The sequence below is a fragment of the Physeter macrocephalus genome, chromosome 18 (genome assembly GCF_002837175.3).
Source record: "Physeter macrocephalus isolate SW-GA chromosome 18, ASM283717v5, whole genome shotgun sequence".
Lineage (NCBI taxonomy): Eukaryota > Metazoa > Chordata > Mammalia > Artiodactyla > Physeteridae > Physeter > Physeter macrocephalus.
In genome coordinates this window covers 68,226,265-68,247,047 of record NC_041231.1, presented here as the reverse complement: position 1 = coordinate 68,247,047, position 20,783 = coordinate 68,226,265, and the positions used below count along the sequence as shown (strand labels likewise).

General features: G+C 42.8%; 1 protein-coding gene and 1 long non-coding RNA gene across 5 annotated transcripts in view; one reads left to right on the top strand and one right to left on the bottom strand.

The window, feature by feature from the left end:
- GCLC (glutamate-cysteine ligase catalytic subunit) overlaps nt 1-3,203 on the bottom strand; it is a 40,445-nt gene extending 37,242 nt beyond the window's left edge. For 2 of the 3 annotated variants that reach the window (XM_024121890.3, XM_028478902.2), the window contains exon 1: nt 2,718-3,202. In XM_024121890.3, coding sequence (XP_023977658.1) covers nt 2,718-2,867 — 150 coding nt within the window. In that variant the 5' untranslated portion in view covers nt 2,868-3,202. Of the gene's footprint in view, nt 1-2,717 lie in introns of all 3 variants that reach the window. The other variant, XM_024121889.3, reaches the window with a different exon arrangement.
- Nucleotides 3,204-5,694: 2,491 nt separating this feature from the next.
- The window catches only part of LOC102992379 (uncharacterized), a 43,902-nt gene continuing 28,813 nt past the window's right edge, over nt 5,695-20,783 (top strand). Inside the window, exons 1-2 of one of the 2 annotated variants that reach the window (XR_008615703.1) lie at nt 5,695-5,828; nt 7,138-7,321. This is a non-coding gene — a long non-coding RNA (uncharacterized lncRNA). Of the gene's footprint in view, nt 5,859-7,137; nt 7,322-20,783 lie in introns of both variants that reach the window. The other variant, XR_008615702.1, reaches the window with a different exon arrangement.

Here is a 20,783-nt window from a genome sequence, read left to right as displayed (position 1 = left end):
GGTTTAGGCTGCTTTTTTTTCCTTTTTTAATCCGAGTCCATGGTCCTGTAAGTGCAACATCAAAACTTCCACAAAGAGCAGTATTTTGGTATCACGCTGACCCAGCCCAACATATCACGTCCCAAACACCCCTTTCTGTCTGGTGGGGACATCCTTCATCTCCAGGGCCACGGCACCCACCACACCCTTCTCCACTTTTATGGGCCCAGCCTGATTCTTGGTTGTTTCCTAGGCTTCTGCATACAAACAAGCTCACTTGCAGGCTGATTCTGCCTGCAGACTTTTACTCAGTAGACGTGACAGGGAGTTCCCACTATGTGCAAGGATCAATGCTAACAGTGTTAACGTCCTGCTCTTTCTCAGAGGCTCACCTCATCAGGGAGGCCTGCCATGATAAATGTGGGACTCTGACTTTCAAACCCCGTAACTGCAACCACAGTAAGAAATAATTTACATGCACCCAATATACCACCCCTACACACACTCTCAAATGACTCAAGTTTGACATAATATTCTCACTATGTGTGATAAATCAATACTCTTCATCCTACCCCATTTCCATTTTTAAAGTCTCGGAGAGAAAAAAATCTAGGGGGAGAGAAGAGATCATAAAATACACACAATACACAAATAATACACAGTAGTCCCTCGGTATCCACGAGGGACTGGTGCCAGGACCCGCCAGAGACACCAAAATCCGCAGAGGCTCAAGTCCCATAGTTGGCCTTCCATTCAGCATCTGTGGATTCAGCCAACCGTGGATCAGGTTGTATTCACTATCCGACAAAAAAAACCTCGTATAAGTAAACCTGAGCAGTTCAGACTCTAGTTTTTCAAGGGTAAAAATGTCAGATGCTGTAAAGAAACAACGAATTTCAGACTTCTAAAATCTTCTAAATTCATTTCTCAACCCACTAATGGATCATGATCTCCAGTTTGAAAAGTAATTTTCTGTAACATAATAGTGATTACCTTTACATGATGCTAGAGGAACAGAAGCATCAGCAAATGCTTAGGTGTGAGACAACCCCCCCTCCCCCGCCCAAGTCACATTTCTCTCTGTCCAGAGATGCAGAGGTACCACAACGGAGAGTTAGCCCCTGCATGCCACAGGTCAAGGAGAGGAGACAGAATCAAACTGGGGGAGACCAAGGTTTCACTGAAGTGCTCTTCCAGGAGTAGGAAGAGTGGGGCTTTTTTCTTAACCACCTGGGAAGTCTTCACAATCTCAATTCTTCCCCTTGGGTCACGCTGCTTATTTCCAAGAGGACTGTCAATACTGGCAGGCAGGAATTTTATTCTTTTTGAAAATCTTACACTCTACCCAGACATGACTGAAGCAGAATTTAAAGTAATAATAAATGATCAGCGGGTTATTTTTTAAATCTAAGATAACTTTTCTACTCCATGGTTTCTGTTAAACAGTAAACTCCTCATTCCAAAGGACATGGGTTTGTTAGTGGAAGAAAAGGAAAGGGAGGTGTGGGAGAGAAAAAAAAATCTAGAGGGAACAGAGCATAGATCATAAAATAAACACAATACACAAATGAATATATAAAATGTCGGATGCTGTTAAAAAAAAAAAAGAGCTTTAGTCTGAAACTGAAGAATCGTCACCAAACATACTGTACCCCTCTTCTGTCCAATAAAGTATGGCAAACCACTTATGGTAGAAATGTGAATTACTAGTCATGATACTTTTCTAGCTTACAAGAGCACAATTCCTTCAACTGGCAGGAAGCATTTTCCAATCATAGAAAAACTAACTTTTTGCAAGGAGAGAGATTCGGCACTGGTGTAGCAGCACCCTGACCCTTAGGTAAAGAGTGATAACACTGACAAGGAGATAAATTATTTACACCTGGGCAAGCCAAGGAAGGCAAAAGGTAAAAACACGAAAAATATAAACGAATGTTTCCAGAAGTCATTTGATTATTTGAACTGCATATACACGTGATTTTTAAAAACAGGAAGGGAAGGCATAAAACGCTTTGGCAGAAAAGACTTTAAAACTAACAGAAGGCAGTGCTTTCCAAATCATTCCAATTAACAGTGGTTCAATATTGAGAATCTAGAGGCATTTCACCTCGAAGCAGCACACATGTGGAAGCACAGATTCGGAAAGTTTATATACTAGATCTGGGCCATGGAAAGGCACTAACAAATCCTAATTTTGAAGCTCTCAGAGTTCCCATTTAGAATTAAACCAAGCCATGATTTCTTTTAATTTTTATCTGTAAAGTGGTGGTCGGGGGGTGGTTGATGAGAAGCTGGAGGTTTAAAAGGTACCAGGATGAGGTGGGGGGGAAGCGAAATCCTGAAGACCTGATTCCTAACAGCAACTGGCCTTCTAGGACAACTTAGTCCCTTTCACGTTAATGGCATTTTGAGAAGGGACCATGGGTCGATAAGCGGCGGGCAGACACCCCAGCATGAAAACTCCTCCAGGCACCCAATGTCACACTTTTGCACGCTCAGGCCCTTCTAGCGCCTACTCCGCACTTGCTGAATGGAACCGAACCCCGAATGAATGAATGGGAGAGAAAAGTCTGGCCAAAGGCTCGGAGCACGGCCCTGGACAGCGCTGGACGTCCGCGGGCTCGGCGGGGACCCTCGGGGGCGCGGCGGGGACCCTCAGGGCAGCGCAGGGCGCGGACCGAGGGCGCTGGGGCCTCGCTGAACAAAGGGGCGTGGGGCGGCGGGGGCCGGGCGCTCACCTCGTCGCCCCATTTGAGCACGTCCTTGTGCCGGTCCTTGACGGCGTGGTAGATGTGCAGGAACTGGAGGATTCCGTGCAGCCGCACGTGGTCGGCGTGGCGCTGGGTCTCCTCCCAGCTCAGTGGCGAGCCCTGGGACAGTAGCCCCATGGCCGCCCCCCTCTCCTCGCCCTGTGGGCCGGCGGCGGCCGCTCCGGGTTCCCGGCGCGCGGCGCGGGCCGGACACTCAGCTGCCCGCGGAAGGCGGCGGCGGCTCAGCCCCGAGGGGGCGCCCTCGGGCCGCAGCCGGCGGAGGGAGGGTCCGGTCCGCTCCGGCTCCCCCGCGCGAGTTCCTAGCTACCCGGAGGACCGACCCAGGAGTCGGGTGTACCGCGCGGACGGAGGCGGCGGACCGGGGGGCGGGCTGGGCGGCCCTCTGCCCGACGGCCTGGCCCCTCGCCCGCTCCGGCTCCCGCCCCGCTCCTGCTCCGAGGCGGCGGCGGCGGCCCCCACAGCCGCGGCGCGGCGGTGGCTCCCGCGTCTCTTTGCCGGTGTCCTGCACTACCTCCTTCCTACTTGTGACCAAAACCTGCGCCGCTGAGCATGCCCAGTGCTCCCGACAGCTCGCCGCTTCCTAGCGCGATCCGCCGCTCCGGATTTTATAGACTGCGGGCTGGGGCGGGGAAAGGAGGCGGTGCGGGCGAGGAGGCGTGGCCGAGCACCCGCAGAGACTCAGAGGCCGCGGGGTAGGCGTGCGCAGGCGTGGTTAGGGCGGAGTCCAAGGGGAGGGGCTCACCAGGCCGGGGTAGGCCTCGCCTTAAGGAAACGCGATGTGTAAAAATCCTTTTTCTCTAATCCAAAGAGAGAAACTCTGCATTGGGGAAGAAGTTTGATTATTCGAATTAATGAAGAATCCACCATATTATTTTTTATGGAGAGAAGCGCATCACACTTATAAAACCAGGGTGAGAGCAGCAGGGTGTGGCAAGAAAATTTGTCTACAGGTTTTTAGACGTGTACATATTATAAGTATTTGTGTAGTCTCTATTTATTTGATGACATATGTTCTTTGGATGGCACAGACACCATTCATTGCAACCAAAGGGGCTTTGTCAACATTTCCATAAAGATTGTTAGAAGGAATCATCTGAAAAGTATATCCCCCATCCAAACCTAGGATTCAACCATCAAGTGATTAAAATGACGCTCATGTGAGCTTACCACGGGGTAGAAGGTTTTAGAAACAGCTGGGGTTGGCCCTATCCTGGCGGGAAAGGGAAGGAACGAGGTACCTCGCCCCCAAGTAGTTGTTCAAAAAATGTGTCAACAGAGCAATGAGATGACAGATCAGGGGAAAAGTGACAGCAACTAGATCATATGTGTACTGAGACCAGAAAGTGTGTACTTACTGTGCCCTCTTCCCTCACACCACAAAGTTAACATTTAGTGACCACTTACTGACTGACAAATGGGTACATGATCGTAGAAGTCTCTTCTCCCACACCCTTCATATTGGCGGTGCCCATCTCAGGGCTTGGGGACATGGATACCCAAGGTCTGGCTGTAATGTCCACAGGGGTGTATGTGTATGTGTCTGGAGTGTGGGTGGGGATGTGAGGGGGTTTGAAGCTCAGTAGATGAGGTTTCAATCATCTGTTTCAACAGCCAGGATAAAAACCAAGCCTCATTCTACTTTGTCCACAGCCCCCCTCTTCCTGTACCCTCCCCACCAACCTCACTAGACCTGTGCGGTCCTGGCTTTCTGCTGTTTTTTCTGCTTGGAATTCTCCACCTGACACAATCCCGTTCATTCTTTGAGTCCCATTTACTCCTCTCTGTCTTTTGGTTGCATTTGTACATGTCACTATTTCTACATTATGATAGAATCATTTAAAAATATTTCCACACTAGGTAGTGACTTCCTCTGGGATAGAGATGTTTCACGCCTTTTGTATCTTTAACTCTAGAAAAGTGCTTGGTATAAATGGAAACAAGGCAGTGTGGAGGTGGGGAGGGAGGGATAGTATTGGTCACTGTTTCACATCCAGGTGAGGCATCCAAAGGATCATTTTGTAATTCTCATAATCTCATCTCACATCTGCATACCCTGGCATTGTTCAATACAATAGCCATCAGCCTCATGTGGCTGACCATTTGAAATGTGGCTAATTTAAGAAAGTGAATTTTACTTTTGTTTTAATCCACTAAAATAGAAATTGTAAAATTGATGTTCCATTTGGCTACTGGAAAGTTTCTAAGTAAATTTGGAACAGATTGGGAATGTGAAATACACTTCTTCATCTGTAAATTTTATGAAATCTAAATACGGATCAAGTATTTCCAAAGAAAATTTATTGGAATGGAAATGAGCTGTGAGTGTAATACACACACCAGATTCAAAGACTTAGTACACACACACAAAGAATGTAAATATCTCATTAGTAATTTTATATTGATTACATCTTTCTATACTAGTATTTTGGATATGTTATAATATATTATTTAAATTAATTGACCTCCAGGGTGACTTGTAATTGCTGTTACAAGGGGAAAAAACAACTACAGATCAACAGATGTCATAATTAACAAGTCATTCCCCTCTATTTGACAGTGTTTTGCATTTTCTTTGGTTTACTTCTCGATTTCATTCTGTAGATTGCACCCAAGACTGGGTTTCGACTTGTGGGAGTGGGTTTTCTGCAGAAAGCCCCGCACAGAACGTTTAAGGCCTTAATGATGGCTAAAGCGAAAAGAAGGCGCGCATATCGTGCAGAATCAGCCTTGACCAAAGGTGGATTCCCGGACAGTTCTGCAGAAAACAGCAAAACCCGCGGGGCCGGAACCCAGTAACTCTTCGAACACCGCATCCTGCGCTCCGGCCATCCAGGGAGGCCGCAAGCCCCGCCCCCAGGGCCGCCCGGAAAATCCGGGCGGTGGAGCCGTGGGGCGGGGAGCGGGCGCCGCTCTGAGCATGCTCGGAGAGCCGGCGGGTCGCGCGAGGAAGCTGCGCGGCCGCCGGCGCTGCACGCCGAGCCGTTGTTGTGGTCCAGCCCCCGACACGTGACTGCGCGGGCCCGGCCCCCGCGCACAGCGCCGCCTCGCCGTGACTCAGCACTCTGTGCCGGCTCAGAGGTAGAAGTCAATGTCGGAGAGGCTGTTCAGGTTGGAAGTCTGGTCCTCCAGTCCTGCCCCCGGGGCTGCTGCTGCTGATGTTGTGGCAGCCATTTCAGTCTCGTCAGTTTTCGGGCCTCCGGTCAAAGAGGAAAAATGTTTCCCTGTGGCCACGCGGCTCCTAGTTTCCCCTGAGTCAGCGGCTCCGCGGAGAACCCGGAGCTGGCCTTGCACAGGGTGAATGAGGAGAGCAGAGGGGCTGTGCCTAGGGCTCTCTGAGGTTCAGGCTACTTGCGGTCACCCGCCCCAGCCTTTACTGCTCCGTTTGGCCTGAGCATCCCCTAGATGGTCTCTTGGGTGGTGTCAGTACCTTACTCTTTATGGCGCATCTGCTTTATGCCACGCTCTTTGATTTGGAAATCTGTGAGGCAGTCCTGGTTGTTGTCTCGTTTTATGGACGAGGCAACTGAGATCCAGTAATAGCAACAGGTAGTCGCTACGCAGGGATTTGAACTCCAGTGTGATTTCAAAGCCTGTGCACTTTCTGCTGCACTTCACATCCTGCGTGAAGCTGATGGCCTCCTGCAGTGAGACTCTTGGTTCTTGATACTTCCTCCACTACAGCCTTCCTCCTTTGACACACCCTTCCCCCAAAAGACCTCTGGTCTGCTAGTGAGGGGCTTAAGACTTTTAAAATTTTCATTAATTGGTAGAAAGACAGTTAACTTTAGTGTATGTAATACAAAATCCAAAAGCTGTGGAAAGGATTTTCTCCCTACAATTTCACTGTACTTTGAATCTGAATTGATTATACTGAAGAAGGCCTCCAGGACCTTATGATAGAAGAGCAGTAGCCAAGAGATTGGGGTCTTCATGTTAGCTCAGAGGGTAACCAGCTGGGTGGAGCTAAGCAACGTTGTGTGTATCATAGGGGACCCCTACCTCTTCACCTGTTCCAATGAGAATCTGGAAGAAATGTGGTTTCCCTTCCAACCTAAACATTCTCTGATGTTAATGCTACTAAATTAGTTGAAAAAGTGCAAACCTTTTTGTATTGTGTAGTATTTCTGACACATGATGGTGAGATGCGCAATTGCTATTGTAAGTAAAAATAAACCAAAACCTTTTGTTTTGGACGCACTGTGCTGTATGCGGGGTCTTAGTTCCCTGACCAGGGATCCAGCTCGCACCCGCTGCAGTGGAAGCTCAGAGTCCTAACCACCAGACTGCCAGGGAAGTCCCAAGAAACACCTCTTGTAACTTAGTTTGTAAAAGCCAATTTTTAGTTTATATGGATTTAAAAAATATAAACATGTTCATTTTCTTGTAGAGTTACTAAAGATCTGCTTGTCAAGGGAAGCCCTTTATTAAGCTGGGGAAGCGTGAGTGTGTAAAGAAGATGGGTAGGAGTCAGCTGGGGATGAAGTTAAAGATGTGGGAGTGAGAAAGGATGCCTTAGAGGCAAGATCTCTCAGGAGACATGACTTGATGGGATCCAGAGCACACGTAAAGAGGTGAGCTTCTTTCCTTGTCTTTTCTTTTTTTTAATTAATAGTATCGTCTTCCTGTGAGATGCTAGGGAAGATGTATTGGGATGGGCAGTGTGGTAGCTGAGTTCCATAGACTCACTCTTTTCACTGGAGTATAGTTAAAGAAACACAGCTTTTTTCGATGGACATTTCCAAACAAGCACAGAAGTAGGTAGAACATAGTGTAATATACCTATTACCCATGTTCAGTATCACTGCATGGCCAATCTTCTTTTGGGTATTCACCCCCTCTCATTAGTGTAGAGCAAATCTTACTGAGTATGATCTCAAGTGGTTAGCTCTAAGTGAGTGCTAAAGAAAAAAAGAGGAACGTAGGGATGAGGGGCGATCCAGGAAGACAGGAAGGAATGAGCAGTAGGCTAATCCCTTACTGGAAATCAGTGTCCTTCATGCAGAAATTGGAGACGCTTGACGTTATCCAGTGGTTTTTTTTTTTTTAATTTTATTTTTTTAATTTTTATTCTTTGGCTGTGTTGGGTCTTCATTGCTGCGCGCGAGCTTTCTCTAGTTGTGGTGAGCGGGGGCTACTCTGTTGTGGTGTGCGTGCTTCTCATTGTGGTGGCTTCTCTTGTGGAGCACGGGCCCTAGGCGCACAGGCTTCAGTAGTTGTGGCTGGCGGGATTCAGCAGTTGTGGCTCACGGGCTCTAGAGCGCAGGCTCAGTTGTTGTGGCGCACGGGCTCTAGAGCGCAGGCTCAGTTGTTGTGGCACACGGGCTTAGTTGGTCCGCGGCATGTGGGATCTTCCCCGACCAGGGCTCGAACCCGTGTCCCCTGCATTGGCAGGCAGATTCTTAACCACTGCGCCACCAGGGAAGTCCCTAGCCAGTGGTTTTTATTCCAAATGTTCTAGCTATTGTTATAAATTATGGGACCTTGCATTTAAAAACAAAGCCAAAAACAAAACCAAAAACTGTGCTTGTCTCATGTAGTATAAACTGTTTCACAATAGCTGGCATGGATAATTATCATGGTCAAAGTAGGTCCATTGTCAAAAGGAGAATAAGGTCTTTCAAGCATGTATTTACCCTTTTAAAGATCCCTAATGTTAGGCTACACCCCTTTCCTCCCATTTCGCTTACACTGGTTCACACAGACATATGTAAACTTCATTGTAGATTAGATAACATCAAGTAATTCACCTTTGGCACACAGCAGCCCATCATTTGTGGATGATGAGATGTGAAAAGGTGCTAACTGTAATTACATATACTTGAAAAGGCAATTGTACTAAATATGGAGCAATTTTGCTTTGATAAGATCAGTTCCTAAAAGAAAAAAAAAAGGAATAATGTAATTTTACTTCCTGAAGGTATTTTTTCCACACACAATACCCCTGCCATTTATTTTAGTACTTAGGCTAAAATGTAATAGGTACCTTTGGGGGAAAAAAATCAACTCATCTAAAATGCAACTTATCCTACAATGCACAGGGCAGCCCCACATGAAGAATCATCCATCTCAAAATGTCAGCAGTGCCAAGGGTGAGAAATCTTGGTCTACATGGATCAGGATTAATTCTGAGTATTACGTGGGTGCCTTTCCTTAAATCTTTGCAAGGGTTTCTGAGGTCATCAGACTGATTAGTTGAGATGAACTGAATATATACAATGGTTAGTATCACTTTATTTGCAGTTACCGTGAACACAAATATATACAGCTGTCTAGTACACTCTTAGTCTGTAGTATGCTTCTGGAGCTTATGATAGGAGGGTGAGGTTAGGGCCCCTTCTTTATCCTGTTTTTCTTTTCCTCGTGTTCTCTTAGTCATCCATCCCCGGGCTTCTCTCCATAGCATCTTATTTCCTGTCCATGTGAGGCTAGTTATATATTTGTACCAATATTAATATTAAACTGCAGAGTTCTTAGTCCCCTGTCTAGATTTCTTAAAAATTCAGTTTAAAGAATGAAAACTCATTAGCTTTCTTAAAAGCTCTTTTCCTACTGGACAGGGAATATGTCATATGTATGATCAGGCCATCCAAGATGGCTATTCTCTTGTTCCCTGTACATCTCCTGCTCACCAGTTCCTGCTTCACCTACACCTACTCACATGACTGACCTTCCTATTGATACATACTTGGCCTTGCCCCAGCTAGTGATTGTTTTAACTTTAGATAAGAACATCTCTATCATGATACCTTATCAAAGGGGCGGTGAGGCGTGCCCCTCTGCTAGTTTCCCTGGTAATCCATAGCCAAGCTGATGTCAGTTCCCCCTGTAACTGGTAACCTGCCCCCAGCACACATATCCCTCCTACCCCCCACCCCCCAACCCCAGCAAAGACTGCCACATATTGGGGGGTCGCTCTAGGACCTTGCTTCTGGTGTGTAAGCTCCCCCATCCATTGAGCCATTGACATCTCTGTTGCTGACTCTGGGCTCTTTCTTCGGTCTTGAAGCTGGGCAAGCTGCAGGGTGCAGCCCAATGGCATACTGGAAGAAGGCTTGGGTGCTAATTTGCTGAGTAGTTGTAAAGATTGAAAATAACCTGCAGAGCATCTGACACATATTGGGGCTCATGAAATGGTACTTCTTTTGCATCAGTCAAGTCAGGGTAGGAATTTCAGGAGTAGCAACAGTACTACACTCAAATAGCAGTGAGCTCACGAAGCATCTTCCAGCCATGGATGATGCTTCTGCTGCTGGAATGGTAAGAAGTTTTAGATTTTTCCGGAATGACACTCCCTTGTTACTCAAAAGCTCAGTACCTGTAAAAGCTGGGGTTAAAACTCCCCCCCGGCCACTGAAAACTGCCTCTCTGGGACTTTCATTTTTAAGGTTTTGTGACTTCTGCCAGTGTCTTTTCTGGAAGTGTAATTCAGGCAAATCTCTATGGGTTTTCTACCTTAGTTCTCCCCAAGAACTAGCCTGGACAAAGTAGAGAACAGCTTGCTACCCAGCAGCTGCCCCATGGCCTCAGGTAGGGGCGCTGTAGGGGCTTCAAGGAGGACAGGCCACAACTCACATGGCACGTGGGCCAGTGAGTTCACAAAGAGAGTCGCCACAAAGCATCACTTTGGGATGGGCAGCCCTGCCCTGGTACAGCCTGCCGTTGCCCTTCCGAGGAGTGTTCAGCCAGGGGGATGCGCGCCAGCCAAGTAGGTTGCTCCATTTGTCCTTGATCTAGGGAAGGAAAGGGATCTAAGAAATCATGCTACATCTGTTATGATCAGGAAGGCTCACATTTATTCCTGCCCACAAACCAAATAAAGCAGCACCTGATCTGGGTGATCACTGCCACCTGGTACGGTCACATCTCACTGTGGGCGGCAACATTCTTTGCAGTAAAAATATTCTCCTTTTCAAGGTGTGCAATATTATGGAAAAGTTTGGGAAAGACTTCTGTGAGGTATGAGCCCATTTTACAGAAGAGGAAGCTGAGGCTCACAGATTATTCCATCCTCAAAGGCCACACTTAGAAACAGCAAGTGAACAGCAAAACCAGGATTTGATACCAGGCCTGTTTGCCTTCAAAGTCCAAGTTCATTCCACCTTCCTCACACTGCTAAAAACCAAACCAAACCATATAAACAGTAATACCTAAATTTTGATTAGGCTTTTATGGCCTACCAAGTGCTTTGACAGAAGAAAGGGAGAATTAAGAGGGGAGGGAACGAACATTTCTTATATACCTACACTGCATCTGGTGCTTTCCATCAACCATTTTATTTAATCTTCTTAACAGTGTGAATTTCTGATTCACAAAACTTATAGTAGATGGTCTTGGTTTATTTTACAAGTTTAAGTTGCCCTTTCATTATTTTCTCTCTGTACCTCACGAGTTCTAAGAACAAGCATACTAATAACTCATATTTGTGTATGAGAGTGTAGCTTTCACATAGTTTATCTCATTTGATTCTTATAATACACCTGTGGAGTAGGGCAATTTTACAGGGAGGAAACTGAGGCTGAGAGGTTACCTATCTTGCCCTGAAGTGGCACCACTATCATAAGGCCAGGCTGGGATTAGAACACACATTATTTCTCCAACCCTGCCAGCACCTGTCAGTGGACATTGATTCATGAGTATTTCATCACCAACCCAGTTCTTCAAGAGTTGAAGTTTAGCAGATAGTTTTCCCGCCCCTCTTTTTCAAAATATTCCCGATCAACAGAAAAAAAAAAAAAAAAAAGAAAACAGAACAAAAAAACAAAACAAACAAACAAAGTATCACCAATCAGTTGTCTTTTAATAACTAATACAAAAAGAAGGCTGGCCCAGGAAATGGCTTTCTTCTCTGGGTAAAGGAGCCACTGGCCTGGGGCAGGTAGTAAGGGTCAGTGTCTCTCTTCATCTGGGTGATGGCTTGACCACCCAGGTTCACCCCATCTTTTCCCAAAGTCTTTCCTCCTGGTACCCTCACCTGATTCCTGCCTGCAGGCTGCCTTTACACATAGGCTGCCTTAATATAACATATAATACGCTGCCTTAATATATATGCCCCCCCTTTCACAACTGGTTTATATAATCTTGTAGAGTTTTAATATGACTTCATTTTAGAGATGGGGAAACTGAACTGGAGAAAAGTTGAATGATAGAACCTGCACTTAAACCCAGGTCTTTTGACAGAAAAATCCGGACCCTCCTTGCCCTAAGAGCGATGGTGTCATTTCATTCAGTAGAGACTTTTGGAGTCAGACAATCATCCTTACTGGCTCAAGACTGTACAAAAGAAACTCTTAAACTTGATTTTTTTGTTTTTATAAATTTCTGTTTCTCTCTCTATGCCTTTTAATTTCTTTGTCCAGAACTTTGGGGCATTAGAATAATTACCTAAGTCATGTGCTGATGGAAGAAGATAGAAAGACTGGATGACCTTGAGAAGACCCTCAAGAAATTATTTCTTTCTAAAGGAAAATCTTCAATAACTACACTCCTTAAAGTAAACCCATAGATGTAAAACAGGCCACTCCTTTTCAGTATCATTCACTAAAACTCATGGTATTGAAAATAAAATTCTCTGCCCAGAGATGTCTCTCAAGCACATAGCACAACCCTTTTTCCTGTCCAGGAAAACTGAATGTAACTTTTGTGAGAGCTCACGAGCCATTTTGGGGAAATTCAGTGGGTTTTCTGAGTCATAATTAAATTGCAAGGGTGATAGCTAAAACCTTGAATGTGAGAATTTGTCCTTGAAGTTAAGATTATTACTGAAGTAGATTTAGGCACTATCTTCTTGTTTTCACTTTGCAAAACAAATAACTAAGAAATCTTTTACAGATGTCTTTTAATATTTAAGAATATGGATTAAATATGTCCATAAACTAGCTATGAAATGAGTACCAATGTTGATCTGGACTACAGAGAACTTTTGGAAATTTAGACAATACATAAATTTCCATGATTATATAATGAAGGCAATTCTCTGCCAGTCGGATTAAATGTGTGCTTGTTTATTTAACAAATATTTGCTAGGTACCCACTCTATGTGGGTCCTGTTCTTGGTACTGGGGACTTTGGGTGAATGGGAAGGGCAACGTTTCTGTTCTCATAAGCTTTCCTTCTAGAGGGAGAAGACAGAAAATAAACAAGAGAATAAGCACAGTGATTTTAGGTGCCATTTTGAAGAAAGTAATAGAGAGAAGTTATTACTATTGTGATGATTTGCGTGTGTCAGACCTTCTTCTGGTTAGTTTTGCTAACGATTTAACTACCAGAGCTGTGATTTTGCAGGCCAAAAAAGCTACCAGCTCTAGAGTATTTTCCTTTGCTTCTCCTGGGGATAAAATCTATTAGTTGAAGTAGAGAGTTTTTTCCTTCTTTTCCTTCAGGTAGGGCATATAGCTTCCTTCCTAAAATCCTTCAAAATGAGATAATCATTGTAATTGTTATTGAAAGACAGATGCTTTAGTTACCTTTGATAGTTTGTTATGCATCTCTAGATCTTAGAAACAACATTTAAACAATTTCTAAAACCTCAAGTATTTAAGACAGATTTATGATGGGATTTATTCAGTAGGTCAAAATAGTGTCAAAATGTCAAAGAATATTTGATTTGATGTTCATTAAATTGACTTGACATGTTACTTGGGTCAGGGTTTTTTTTTCCAAAATTTACTTGTATTGAAAATGATAATTAGTGGCATTGCCTTTGCTAACATTAGACTCTGCTCTTCTGCATGGAGACCGCATTGATAGAAAGTTCCTAGCATGGGGTGGTGAAAGGCATCTATAATGTAAAACCAGAGGGAAAAAGTACAAATTGTCCCGTTTTTCAGATATTTGGTACATTTGATGAGGTCAAATTTGTAAGAAATAAATATTTTAATCCATATTATACTACACCCAAGGTTGTTTATAAATCCTGTTTTTTTTTTTTCTTCTCCTCATAAGAAACAAACATAAATTCTGCTTCAAGATGGAACCCCAGCAAGAGTTTTCTCTTTTATCAATTTTTGTATTTTCTAGTTGTAAAAAGGAGATTCAGGTCATCCCATTTTAACTAGGGTAATATGTTCTGAGGTTTCTGAGTTTTCATTTTCAAGTTATGGCCAGTTTATATAGTTTTAGGGCTGTTTTATATTCAGATGATTATATGGTAGTTTATTTAAAAGGCAAAAAGAAGTGCCAACGTAAGCCTGCAAATATTTATTTCGACTTTTAAAAGTCTGTTAACAGCTCAATTCAGGTAACATGTTGCATGATTAATGAAAGCTGGGTTTATTTTAACTGAGAAAGAAGACTGTTGAAATAATTTTTTAAAAAAAGGCTATTGTGTTTTGTTTCCTTTGAGGCTTGTAGTTTAGTAATCGCATTAGTATTGCATTCCAGACTCCCAGAGGAAGGGCATGAAAACTGGTGTAGATTATGAGGGGTTACCGGAAAAAGGGAAAGGAGGAAAGAATTGAGGGGGAAATGAAAGAAAGAAGAAAGGGAGAAAGAGAAGGAAAAAAAAAACCAGGAATAGCCTGGAGCAGTGTCTTTGGTTCCTTATGGACCAACTCATTCCTTCAGATATTAGTGTGCTAGTGACAGGACTCTGGGCAAATACATTAACATCTTAGCCTGGGTTCTGGGGGAAAAAAAACAAGATTAAGAAAAAATGTAAGAAAAGAAATTGAAAATGATAACAATTCCAGCCACAGAGTTAAACAACATAACATATATGAAAGTGCTTCGAAAAACTTCTCTACAGAAGAAAGTTCTCTGCAGGTACTACAGGCAGACCTCAGAGAGACTGTGTGCAGGTTTGGTTCAGACTACCACTTTATTGATATAAAGTGAGTTACATGAATTTTCTGGTTTCCCAGTACATATAAAAGTTATGTTTACATTATACTGTAGTCTAGTACTATGTCTTAAAAAATGTAAATTTTTAATTAAAAAAATACTTTATTGCCAAAAAAAATGTCAACCATCATCTGAGCCTTAAGCGAGTCGTAGTAATAACATCAAAGATCACTGATCACAGATCACTGTAATAAATATAATGATAATGAAAAAGTGTAAGCTATTGAGAGAATTACCAGATTGTGACACAGAGGCATGAAGTGAGCCAATGCTATTGAAAAAATGGCATGAATAGGCTTGCTTGATGCGGGGTTGCCACAGACCTTCAATTTGTAAAAAATGCAATATCTTCAAAGTGCAATAAAACAAGGTATGCCTGTATTAATAAAAGGTACAGGCCCATTTACCATCTTATTTCTAAAACTATATTTGAGGTATTTCGAGGGGCCTCCAAGCCGGGCTCAGGCACAGAGAGTAAGATGAACATCCTTTATCTTGTGAGAAAACTTGCAGTGTCTCAATACTCAAGTGGGTGCATGTGGGTGTAGGAGGAACAGAACAGTATCTCTTTGATTCGTGCCTATTGTAAAAAACAAACAAAAAAAACCCAAACAAAACAAAGCAAAGAAACCAAAACTGTATTTGTGCATATTTAAGATATGCTATCTCATTGGGAAGATACTGGGTAGGTGATTCATTCTACAAGACAGGAAAAGGTGAAGGAAGCTGATTCATCCAGTTCAAGGCCAGGATCCAATAATTATGGAGGCTGTGTTCCATTCACTGAGGCCATAGTGTGTGTCCGTCACTGTGTTCAAACTCTTAAGCATACTCTCATTTAATTCTCACAACCACTCTTTGGGGCCAGCAATAATAGCTCCACGTGGCAGCTGAAAAAAGCAACCTTTAAGGATTTAAGCATATTTACAAGTTACATATCTAGTAAACGGCAGAGCTCGAATCCAAGTCCAGGTGTTCACCACCTTGCTTCTCCACTTCAGCTCTCCAGGCATACCTGTGACACCTGCTCTTCCCCAGCGTGTAGGGGCTCAAAGGCAAGGGGCCCAGGGCTCTTCTGCAAAGTCAGCTGTTGGCCCTGTGGAATCAGAGACCTTTTCCCCCTACCCGTCCCCCTTTCCTATAGCATTTCCGGAGGGTGTCTGTGTTCCTTCTCCCCTCTTGGGGTGGCGGCACCATCCTTGAGGGCATCCATGGCTTGTTTCTCAGTGATGTTCTCCTAGTTCCAGAGGTTGGTGAATACTTTGCAGGGGTTAATGGAGGAGCTGGGAAGTGTCAGGGTTCAAAAACAGGAAAGAGGGATAAATTAGGAATTTGGGAGTAACATACATACTACTGTATATAGATTATATGGGAAAAGAATCTGAAAAAGGATATATATATATGTAACTGAATCACTTTGCTCTACAACTGAAACTAACACAACATTGGAAATCAACTATACGTCAATAAAAAATAATGTTTTAAAAAAGGGAAAAGAGGCAGGAAAAGGAGTAAAGTAAGGGTACTAGGGAAATATGAAGAGATCTAATGAGTATTAGTTAATTGCCTACTAGGTGCCCAATACTGTGATAGGTGCTGGGACAAAAAAGTGAACAAAAGGCAGAGTAGTTCTCTCTCTGTTTACAGCCAGGTTGGGTAGAAAGAAAGTGGTGTTAAATAAAGAGATGTGTGAATTAATGCATAACTTTAAGTTATGATGTCTTAGGACAGTAGAAGAGTGCTATGGAAAGGAATAAGGAGAGGAGGATATAGTTTTATTTTTAATTAAAATAATTTTTTTTAGATTTTTTTTTTAACATCTTTATTGGAGTATAATTTCTTTACAATGGTGTGTTAGTTTCTGCTTTATAGCAAAGTGAATCAGCTATACATATACATATATCCCCATATGGGAGATAGTTTCAGAAAAGTCCCTTCTGAGAAAGTGATATTGAAAACATGTTTATAAACTGTTTGATACTGAAATACTTGTATATTGATGATTCTAGAATAATATAACAACCTTTGATGGAAGTTATGCGTCATAGTAGGAAATGCATTTATTTTTATTACATATGCATACTATAGTTTTTGAAAGTAAATTTCAGCTGTAAGTGAATATTTCTATATCTGCTATATTTATAAATTTTAAGGAACTATTATTATCTTTGTATTACCTGGAGTAAGACATAATAATCATTGATTTTTACAGATAAAATATCAATTGTTTTGTGAAGAGATTTCTCTTTTCCTTATATCCCCCAATTAACCAAAGTTTAACTCCTTCTATACATATAATAGAAGTTATCTTCTCACCATTTAATATATCTGTTTTAATATTAATATTCTACAGTATGTGGGATACATCTCATTTTTAAGTCTTATTTATATAACCACATAGCCTTTTGTTTGTTTGTTTGTTTTTTTGCGGTACGCGGGCCTCTCACTGTTGTGGCCTCTCCCGTTGCGGAGCACAGGCTCCGGGCGCGCAGGCTCAGCGGCCATGGCTCACGGGCCCAGCCGCTCCGCGGCATGTGGGATCTTCCCGGACCGGGGCACGAACCCGTGTCCCCTGCATCGGCAGGCGGACTCTCGACCACTGCGCCACCACGGAAGCCACACATAGCGTTTCGTTTCCAGTAAAATGTTACTTAAATATTTGGTTTAGGATACATCTACATTTTCATAGAGAATAAGCTGATAAAATTTTAGCAACATTTAATGGCCAAATAAAACATTTAGAAAGCTTTTCCAAAAAAATACAATAAAATATGTACTTTCACCCTACCTTTTTTTTTTTTTTTAGGATATTTGTCTTTCTCTTATTTATCTATTTATTTTTGGCTGCACTGGTTCTTCTTTGCTGCACGTGGGCTTTCTCTAGTTGTGGCGAGTGGGGGCTACTCTTTGTTGTGGTGCGTGGTTTCTCATTGTGGTGGCTTCTCTTGTTGCAGAGCACGGGCTCTAGGTGCACAGGCTTCAGTAGTTGTGGCACGTGGGCTCAGTAGTTGTGGCTCGCAGGCTGTAGAGCACAGACTCAGTAGTTGTGATGCACAGGCTTTGTTGCTCTGCGGCATGTGGGATCTTCCCGGACCAGGGATCAAACCCGTGTCCCCTGCATCGGCAGGAGGATTTTTAACCACTACACCACCAGGGAAGTCCCTTGCCCTTCCTTTTGAGTATGCATTATCACCTTATTTCCTATTGAAAGTTACTCCTTAAATATTTTACATTAAAAATAAAGTTATCTTAATTAGTGGGAAGAAATATTGATCAAAATCTTTTATATTCCATCCTACCTCTGTGCAAAAACTTCATGTAAAACTGTGTATGTATATTTCAAAGTGTAAAAGTAATGTGTGTGAGAAATTTTACAATTATCAAACCATTAAAAGCACTGTTAATTTTAACTGTTAATACTGCTGAATAACAGTAAAGCTTGTTAAATGGTAAAAATATATTTCCTCAGTTCTGATTCTTCTTTGTTACAGTCTGAAGTCACGATTTGTTTTATTATCATTGTTTATGATTAGCATTATGGCTGGGGTAAAATAAATTTTTTCCCCCCAACCCTTCTTATTTAAATTGATGGTGCAGCTGACAACTACAGTTGACCCTTGAACAACAAGGGGTTTAACTGCTGGATCCACTTATATGGATTTGTTTCAGTAGTAAATACTGCAGTATTACAAGAATCCTTTGTTGGTTGAGTCCTGGGCTATGGAGGGTCCACTATACACAGATTTTCAGCTGTGAAACTGTGAAGAGGGTCAGCACCCCAATCCCTTCCTTATTCAAGGGTCAAATGTAATGGATCTTAGAATTGGCAAAATATGGCATGATGTACATAGTGATTTCAGCAGCAAGTCTTGCTTTCATCCACCTGGGGTATAAAATGAAATATCATTAATTTTTACAAAATTTTATTGGAGTACAGTTGATTTATAATGTGTTAGTTTCAGGTGTACAGCAAAGTGAATCAGTTATACGTATACATATATCCACTCTTTTTTAAGATTCTTTTCCCATATAGGTCATTACAGAGTATTGAGTAGAGTTCCCTGTGCTATACAGTAGGTCCTTATTCCTTATCTATTTTATATAATAGTAGTGTGTGAATATCATTAATTTTTAATATCCAATTTACCCTGTTTCTTCTCCCCAGAATGCGATTGATTGACCTGAACCCCTGCCCCTATCCCTCACTTTCCCACATTTCCCACTATGTATTTCTGCGAGTCCTGGAAGGGGTGCCTTGCACCAGGCCTATAAGCCCCTCCTCTCCTGTCACTGCGATGGACCCACATGCTCTCTCTCCTGCTCTGTCTGGGCCACACCCATTGCACTTCCTGTGCCTCAAGGACGGTCTCTTCAGACATCCCAGGTCTGTATAGACAGGGAAGTCCCCGGATGCTGCCTCCACCTGTGTACAGTCGTCAGAATCTCAGCTGCTTCAGAGTGCTGGGGGAGATGTCCCCAGGGCTGAACTGCACTTGGTCTGGAGGCAGCTCTGCTGGAAGCCAGATGGTCTACAAGCCTCCGAGAGACGCTTCTGAGGCACCTTCTTACCTCATTGCCCCCTGGACCCCCCATCCCTCCTTTTTGCCCACCTTCCTTTCAGAGACTAGTCTTCTTAAGAGTGTCCTGGCGGTTCCAACCCATTCCCCTCTGAACAAGGGAACTGCAGCGGCCTCCTTTCCCCAAAAAGGCATCAAGTCATTAAAAGAAAATTCAGAAAAGGCAGTCAGCAAGAACAATGGAGACTACAATAGCTGTTGCCCTATTTTCAAATTAGAAGACTCAGCAGAGAAGATTGGAGGTTGAATGATTTGTCCAAGGTCCCAGACCTAGGAAAACCACGGACAGGCGGAGAACCCAGAACTCTCTATGCCACCGCCCATAAGAAGACTGAGTTTTCTTTGTCCTCCTGGCTTTTTTTTTTTTTGCCTCTTGCTGAGCCTATCAGCTGAGGGAGGTGGAGTAAGAAGTGGGAAGCACATCTCTCCTCCAAGTGCAACTGGTTTAACCCCCACCCCACGCCTTTCATGTTGCTGCCATTGTTTCGGGCATAAAGCAGGGACAGTGTCCTAACAAAAAGGCTTCTGAACACATGTTTCAGCTTTTACCTTGCATTTTTCTTTTTGTAATCCCATTTGATATATGCACTTATATGCTAAAAAAAAAAAAAAAAAAAAAGAGGAAGCTCCAGACAGCTGAGAAGAAATAGTAACAAAAGTGATGACATCTTTTGTTATGAAATCATTCTTATGATTTTAAGTGAGTTTGGATTTTTTTTTTTGATCAGTTTTCTCCCTTGAAAGAACCAGTGAATTGAAATGCAGTTCATTAATTCATTCCAATCTTTTTTTTTTCCTCCCTCCCACCCTTTCTTTCTTCTTCCTTCTCGATCATTTAGGAGATACTTGGAATATTTGAGACAGTGCTAATGGGATACAGAGATGAATATAGCTGGTACGTTTTCTAGGATACTACACTGCAAAGAACTGGATGTTGAGAACGACAGTAAATACCAAAAAAACTTTAGTATGAATTAGAAAAGGATAATTATTTAAGCAAAATTCTGATGAAGTGCTAGTTTTTTGTTTTGTTTTGTTTTGTACATAGATTTCTCTCCACTGGAAGAGAAGGGCACTGGGGAGGCATCAGTGGGAGGTGATACATGGGCTAGACTTTGAAGGACAAGTGAAAAGTTGTTATGTAGAGATTGGGACATGGACACAGAGTTTTGGGAAGTAGGACCATTAGGAACTACATCATGGAATCAGAGGACAGGCTGCTGATAGTCCACAGTGAATATTCTATTTTGATGGAATGTTAGATTTTCAAGGTGAATGATAAAAAATGTTTTAAAAGGTAGATCCAAATCTAGAAGACGTAAAATGCCAATCTAAAGACTTGGGACTTTGTTTTGTCCTATATTGTGCTAAAAGTTAAGCCAATGGTACTCCTCAGTTTATAGCAAAGTTTGGCCATTGGTCTGTTCTAGACTCTTCTGTTTCATTCATTCATTCATTTTTATTTCGTTTTATTTCCCACTCCCAGCAATGGCAACCATGCTAATGCACTTGATAGTCATACTTTCTTTGTATGTGTTTTTATTATATAAGTATGGTTGTGTGCATGCTTTTTTTTTTTTTTTTTTTTTTTTTTTTTTTGCAGTACGCGGGCCTCTCA